Here is a 7,987-nt window from a genome sequence, read left to right as displayed (position 1 = left end):
TACAAATAAATTTATATATAAATATATATATATATATATATATATATATATATATATATATATATATATATATATATATATATATATATATATATATATATATATATATATAATTTATTTATTTTTGAACTGATATCATTGGTATTTAATTGGTGTGTGTTGTGTATATATATATATATATATATATATATATATATATATATATATATATATATGTGTGTGTGTGTGTGTGTGTGTGTGTGCAACTCTCTGCAACTTCCTTAATAATAATCCAATAAGTAAAACATGAATTGCCTTTCTATCCCTATCCCTACAATATATAAATGGTGCCTATTTCCACTGTTTATCACCTATAGTATATGATTACATATGTTTAGCACAATATGGTATGCTTTATTAATTGTTCAGAGATAGAGATCAGACTGGCCATGTGCAGTATAATGATCCCATAGAACAGACCAGACCCCATCCATCCAGCGATGAGACTGGGGGGACAGGAATGCAGGGCTCAGCCTATAGAGCTCTGGGCCCTACTCCTTACATCCCATACATGGATATAGTATAGAGATTCGCCATAATCACATATTCCTAGAAGAAAGACGTGCTTTCCAGTGCTAGTGGTGAGAATCATTGACTTGTCAGAACTTGATCTAGTCTTCACATGTCTGCCTGTCAGTGAGTAGGTGTTTATTTGTGCTGTCTCCATATATGTGTGCACACCATACCCAGAATGTAGCTGTGCATTCAGCTGATGAGGCTGCCCTGGGTTTCCTTCCTGGCACTCATTACATAGAAAGGGCCCGGGATGTCCTGGGGAAGAGATCTGTCTGCAGCTCAGAACTGGCCTCAGGATGACAGCACTCCTCTCCTGCCAGCCTTCATACAACTAATACTCTTACTCTGTCCTTACAACACTTTGCATACTTATACTGGGCTACATTGCCTGCATAGATAGCAAATACCATAGACATAGGTGGGCACACAGCTAAAGCACTAACTCACTCTGATAAATAATAAATACCATGGCGATAGATAGATAGATAGATAGATAGATAGATAGATAGATAGATAGATAGATAGATAGATAGATAGATAGATAGATAGATAGATAGATATTAGTGTCCTTACCCTATCAGCACTACATAAGACTTTGCTGAGATTACATTTTTCTTGGAGATAGATAGATAGGTAGATAGATATGAATTAAATTTCTAAAGAATACACTATGCTAAATTAATTCCTTACATAGATAATAATATCTAAAGAACAATAATGAGAAACCTGCACAAGATTCTACCTTGCTGACTTATTTTCCTGCACAAAGGGGTAATAAATCTCTCTCTCTCTCTCTCTCTCTCTCTCTCTCTCTATATATATATATATATATATATTATGATAGTAGATAGATAGATAGATAGATAAATAGATAGATAGATATTAGTGTCCTTACCCCATCAGCACTACACTAAACTTTGCTGTGATTACATTTTTCCTGGGGATAGATAGATTTGCTAGAAGAGTACCTACTGCTCACTTAGAAAAGTGGATTCCATTGAGCTTAGTAAATACCACGAATCTATGTTCATTTTGAATACTCAAGTATGTGCCAGGGAAAATGTAAAAAAAAATAGGATTTATTTTTTCTTGCATGCAATTGGGTTAGGTAAATACAACCTTTAGCAAATTACCCCGTCATGACCTGCAAAGCAGACATTTCTACAATGCTGATCTATTTTTTTTCCTACCCATACAAATAACAAATAGAAAAGTGAGACAGAAAGAGAAAGATATATAGATCATAACTCTTTCTAGTTAATACAGTAACAAAACAAATCAAGAAGAGAAAAATGGCATCATGTAAGAAATGCATATCGAGTATATGTGCATGGGAGGTTGCCTGGAGAGTTCTGTGACACTTAAAAGTTTATTGGATTATTCTACATATTATGTAATAAATAAAGTTTTTTGTTATAAAAGTCCAGACTGTGCCTTACAATACACAGAGCGTTTACTAAAGAGTATAAACCTAAGTTCTGCCGAAGCTTAATGTATGCAGCTCCTGTCCATAATTTAAAACATTAATAATAATAAATATGCACTGAGACAACTAATTAAAATAAACAAAGAAGAATATAATATGTAACTGCACTCAGCTGTGATCTCTGAATATTATAGCAGTGATAAGTGTTTGGACTATATATATATATATATATATATATATATAAATATATATATATATATATATATATATAAATATATATACAGGTATACCCAACTTTTAAGTACACAATGGGGTTTATTTACTAAAGCTAGAAAGTGCAAAATCAGGCTCACTTCTGCATAGAAACCAATGAGCTTCCAGGTTTTATTACCAAAGCTTAACTAAACAAGCTGGGGTTAGAAGCTATTGGTTTCTATGCAGAAGTGAGCCTGATTTTGCACTTTCTAACTTTAGTAAATAAACCCCATTGTGTACTTAAACGTGGGATATGCCTGTATATATTACATAGGGTTTGAAAGGACTATTTCGAGATGCAGAAAGCAGTAAAGTAGACAGTAATGCCATAAGATATTTTCCTGTTAAAAAAATGCCATAGGCTCGATTCAAAATCGACACAAATATAAGGATCTTTATTTTATCCTTGAGATGTTTAAACCTTATTTCTCAAGTTTAAGTTAACTGTCACTTTTTCAAGAATCCTTAGCCTGCAGTTTGAATACGAACGGCCAGAATTGTACATTCCAAATAAATGAATTAGACATAGAGCCTACAGTCACCCCCATCCCTGAGCCCCCCATGAATATACAGCAGCCTGCATTGTATGTACAACACATACTTCCTCCGCCTTGCACACACAACTACAGCCCATAGGGGAATGATAGGGGAATGATCACCACCCCGGACACCAGCAATATGAAAACAAGTCTGACTGCTGACCTGTCAGTATATCAGAGATCTGTCATACTGAACACAAAACGTCAGGAAAATTAACCTCATAACGATTATTGTTGATATATCGAGTCTGGAACTGCTGCAAGAATAAATTAAATTAAATTCATACATAAAGCACTTGATAATTTATTATGTATAATAATTTAAATAACATATACGGCGTATTTACTAATGTGCTAACATCATAAAATGTGTACTGTAAATAGTAATAAAAATACTGTATAAATTGAATAAAGCGAGGGGCCTTTTCGCTTTAATTTTGCAGGTTCTGTATATATAATTCAGTATTTTTTTTCTACTTAAAAAACAAACAAAAAAAAGCCATTCCAGGACTCACAGCTACACATAATGGACGACTAGGATAAAAGAAAAAGAATATTTTATTGGGGGGATTTACAAGGCTAAAAATACAACCAAAACATAAAATCCAAAAAAAAAAGTGCTAACTGACTTCAGTATGAGAAAATTGGTCCCAAATATCGGCCATACACAGCTCAGAGTGTCAGCGGATAGTCCTCGAGGGGGGAGAGGAGTCATAACGGATTCTGCTGTACAAAAACACAAACTTGGCACCAAAATACGTGCGCTATAGTGCGTTAACACGCGTAAAACATGCCTTTTTCCGGGATTGTAGTGTGAACAAGCTCATGTACAGTGACTGAAATGAATTTCACATTTACTAAAAGAGTAGCTGTTCACGTATCAAGGTGAATGTTTGCTTTCCAAACTGAATATTAGTAAATAAGGGGAAGCTTTCTTCCCTTTGAAAACCCAATCATGTGCGAAGGAAATTAAAAACATTACTGGGTATTCAAGGTGAACACAGCGTCACTTTATTTACTACTAATCTGCTGAGTAAACAACTCCTACTACCTCTTTTAGTAAATCAACCTCACATTTTTCTCAGTCATCCTAATCACACGAGCATTGATTTTACTAGTGTAGTGCAGTCGGTTGATTTTGCTTTGGGATTTGTATCTATACTGTCAATATAGTGTATCATCTTACAGAAAAGAGAAAGACAAAATGTTGCCATCTTTGTATACAGAAAAAAATGAATGGGCCAATCTATTGGTGTCAAGCAAGGGACTAGTGACATGTCCTTATTTATTGAAAATGGAATCAGTAGCTGCTATGGGGGGTAACTTTGTGCCTTTTGTAAAATCAGATGTAAAACTAGAAGATGGATTTATTTGGTTGCTCTGGCAATGCCCCCAAAATGTGGAATAATGCAGACATTCTGTAATATACTGAGATAATGATCTGACCTGATCGTATAGCTATCAGCACATATTACACTACAAATGTCTCAAATGCACTGCTGGAATGTGCAAAAATCCTTAATAATAAAAGTGGGGTGCTGTATGTATAAACCAGGTTCTCTTTGCACTTTAATTTAGAATTCCATAAAGTTTGAACAAACCTGGAGCTGTAGCACATTGCAATTAGGCTAATTTACTAAAGGAGTTATGGATACTTACACAATAAACTGTGCGAATATTCACTTCAAGTATCGAATCATGTGAAAAGCAAATATTTGTTTATTTGTTTTATCTGCACATAAATGGATGCTTGAAGGAACATTCTCACAATTTCTTGTGTGAAGATATTCAACTTCTTTAGTAAATCGCCCAAAATGAATCATTTGTACTTTTGGGGGAAAAAGCAAGACATTTTATTGAATAAGTGCTCCACTTTGCTCCAGTTTTATGGTACATCTGCCACCAACTCTAGTGGAACTACAAGACCCAGCACTTCCTAGGGTAGCATTCTGAGACTAGTAGTTGTCTAGCAGTAGAAAGAGCTATAGGATGCCAGCTCAAGATCAGCACAGTCTGTGTATGTGTACCATAGCTGTATACAGAATGTATATGGTGTGGCTTCATATCAGTGTAAACATGGAGGAAGTGTCACAGTTAGACAGGTACATCACACTACTATACAATGATACACTTACACTGCCTTCAGCAGAGGGCTGTAATAAAATCAGTTCCCCAGTGTCTCTATGGCACCAAGCCTATAATAATCCTCAACTACCAAAAGAGACTGGCAATAGGAGCTGAATCTTCTTAAAGAGAAATGTCTGTCTTCAGAGGCCTATCCAGGGGGTGCGCATTATTGGAAGGTTCTATGTCTTTGTGGGGTTCCCCAAATTTCTGGACTATGGACTTTCAGAATTGGGATGCAATGTATAGGTTGTTCCGCAGTTCAGTCTTCTGGTGCCTTCCCAAACTGGTAAATTGTGGGATCTCAGTGCTGGGGTGCACATTGTAGATAAGTCCTCAGATCAATCATGTAGGGTCTCCACAGACTGGTGAACTGTGGGTTCTCAGAGGTGGGGTGCACTTTGTAGTTAAGTCTTCAGATCAGCATTGTGGGGTCTCCCTAAGAGTGCTCGGAGCTGGGATAAACATTGTAGACAGATCCTCAAATCAGTCATTTAGGTTATCCTCAAAGCTGGGTGAACGGTGGGTTCAGTCTTATAAGGTCCTCTCTCAGAGGTCTATTCTGGGGTGCAGGGCGCTGTGTTTGGTTTCATGGTCCCAGTAGGAACAGTGCATCATAGACAGCTCGGGTTGTCTGGCACAAGGGAACTGCACCCCATTAGGAGTTGCTGCAGGTGGGGGTGCGGGGCTGGCCGGGCTCAGCTGCTGGGGGTGATGAGCATGCGGGTGGTGATGATGGTGGCTCATGCCATTGTAGGAGTTGACCATACTGGGTAATGACATGCTCTGTACTCTAGAATATGGACTGTAGGAGGACGATGCCGACAGTCCCTTCACATTGACTGGGCTAACATTGCCACCGGCCATCTGACAGGAAGTGTAGGACATAGGGGTTGGAGGCTGCCCCAGGGACCATGAATTGTTCATGAAGGTGGACTGCAGGTACTTGGGTGGGGACAGGTAGCCGTAAGTGTCACTGCTGAACAAGCTCTTACCTGCCTGGAAATGGGTAGGAGGGGGTCGGAATGGCCTTTTCATCCGTCTTCTCCTTCTGTAGTTGCCCTTCTCGAACATATCCTCACATGCCGGGTCCAGGGTCCAGTAGTTGCCCTTCCTTTCTCCACCACCTTCTCGGGGAACCTTGATGAAGCACTCATTGAGGCTGAGGTTGTGTCTTATACTGTTCTGCCAGCCCTTCTTGTTTTTCTCATAAAATGGAAATTTACTGATGATGTACTGGTAGATGGCAGACAGGGTCAGTCTTTTCTCTGGGCTTTCCCTGATGGCCATGGCAATCAGTGCCACATAGGAATAAGGGGGCTTCTGAGACGGGTCCGGCTTCTCTTGACCCTTTTCCTGGCTCAAGTCATCCTTGTCCCTCTCCACCTCCTTGCTGGCATTGGGGTTGTGGGCCATTAGAGCCACCGTGTTCTCATCAGATGCCTGGTAGGAAGCCATGTTGGCACCTCTCTGGCCAAAGCAGCTGCCCAGACTGGAATATTCCGAAGAAGCTGAAGTGGCACTCATAGGAGAAACTGCAGGTCCATATGCCAGCTGCTGTGAGCTTTGGGTTTGATAGGTAATATCTCCTGGATATCAGAGGCTGCCAAGTGAAGATGGTCAAGAGAGCACTTCCAGACTCTGTACTTGATTATAGAAGTCCAATGTGCAGTCCAGAAGTCCTGACACTGGTGGAACCACAGTATGTGCCCACAGTTCAGATTTAGAGGCACAGCGGGTATCAGTGCCTAATTGAGTCCGATGACACTTGTAGAGCACAGATGTCCAGGCGCTGCTTGCTGCTCCACAGAAGACTGCCTCTTGTAGCAATCAGCTCCTCTGGCTGTTGGGCACTGGCGGCGCATCAGATGAACTAGTGTTGTCCAAGTCTTGCCCCCTCTCTCGTGTTCCTCTGTCTTTGCAGGAGGCTGAGACCTGTGACTGAGGATCCTTCCTCTAGTTTCATTGTATTAGAAGTCAGCCAAGTTCCGCTTCCGTCAGCAGCTCCCCCTCTATAGCTGGGAGAGCAGCCTGGGGAGGGAAGGGTTCACCTCCAAGTCACAGACGTCCAACCTGACAGCTTGGAGATCACACCTATCATTTAGGCAGTGCGCAGCTTGGGGGCGCAGGGACCTCTCACCCCATATCCTATCCTATCCCAAACCCCTTGGCTCTTTAACCCTTGCTGCTCCACACTTTGCGCCTGGAGCTTTGTGCATAGCCTGCAGATCTGCCTCCTCTGGGCTGCATGTGTTTAGATTTCTATCCCAATGAAGCTTTCCTCTCTGCCCTTCTAGATAGGAGACTGGATCTGCCACAGGAGTCCAAAGCTAACACTTCGCTCATTCTCTATTTAACGCTAGATTTATCACCACTCTGCAGATGGTCTGTTTGTCCAGGGATCAGAGGCACCTCTTCATCATCCCTTGGTGACACTCTATGGTGTGTGACAGCCAAAGGACTAACTTTCCGAGGACATTTCACCCCACCAGCTCCCTTCATTTATCGCTAACGAATCTTATTACAAACGGTAAATATTCGCATACTAGAAAAAGAAATAGGGGTAGGCGAATGGGATCAAGGCTTACATTTATTATGCGAAATTATCATCATTTGTGCACATTATTTCATGCAATTATTACCCAGTAATACCGATTTTATATGTGCCCAGGAGACTCGCTTGATTTTTATACACTTTGCTGATATATATATATATATACACACACACACACATGCATATATATATATATATATATATATATATATATAATATATATATATATATATATATATATAAAAATTATGTAGATGCACAAACCTTAGATTTATTAATTGAACTTAGCATGTTCACTTTGCAAAGTGAATTTTCACCGTGCAAGGGGATTTTCCCTTACCTTTGTGAATAGAAAAGCTGTGCTGATGTCAATAATCAACTGACATGCAAGCAGAAATCCTGTTTTTTTTTATTATTATTATTTTTTTTTTTTAATAATTGCAAATTTTTGCCACATTGAAAATTTTTCTTTGCAAAATGAAAATTCGCTTTGCAACGTGAACATGATCAATTCCTTTAGTAAATCATGGTCAC

General features: G+C 39.3%; 1 protein-coding gene across 1 annotated transcript; it reads right to left on the bottom strand.

Moving 5' to 3' along the window:
* Positions 1-3,315: 3,315 nt before the first annotated feature.
* On the bottom strand, positions 3,316-6,929 carry FOXL2 (forkhead box L2). The gene has a single exon (XM_077488318.1). The coding sequence runs from the start codon at positions 6,424-6,426 to the stop codon at positions 5,449-5,451; it is 978 nt and encodes a 325-aa protein (XP_077344444.1). The 5' UTR covers positions 6,427-6,929; the 3' UTR covers positions 3,316-5,448.
* Positions 6,930-7,987: the final 1,058 nt, after the last annotated feature.

This window comes from Lithobates pipiens, unplaced genomic scaffold (assembly GCF_037356315.1).
Source record: "Lithobates pipiens isolate NorthernLeopardFrog02 unplaced genomic scaffold, aLitPip1_a1.2 Scaffold_18, whole genome shotgun sequence".
Lineage (NCBI taxonomy): Eukaryota > Metazoa > Chordata > Amphibia > Anura > Ranidae > Lithobates > Lithobates pipiens.
Note: the sequence above shows the minus strand (reverse complement) of the source record. Positions and strands in the feature narration are given on the sequence as shown.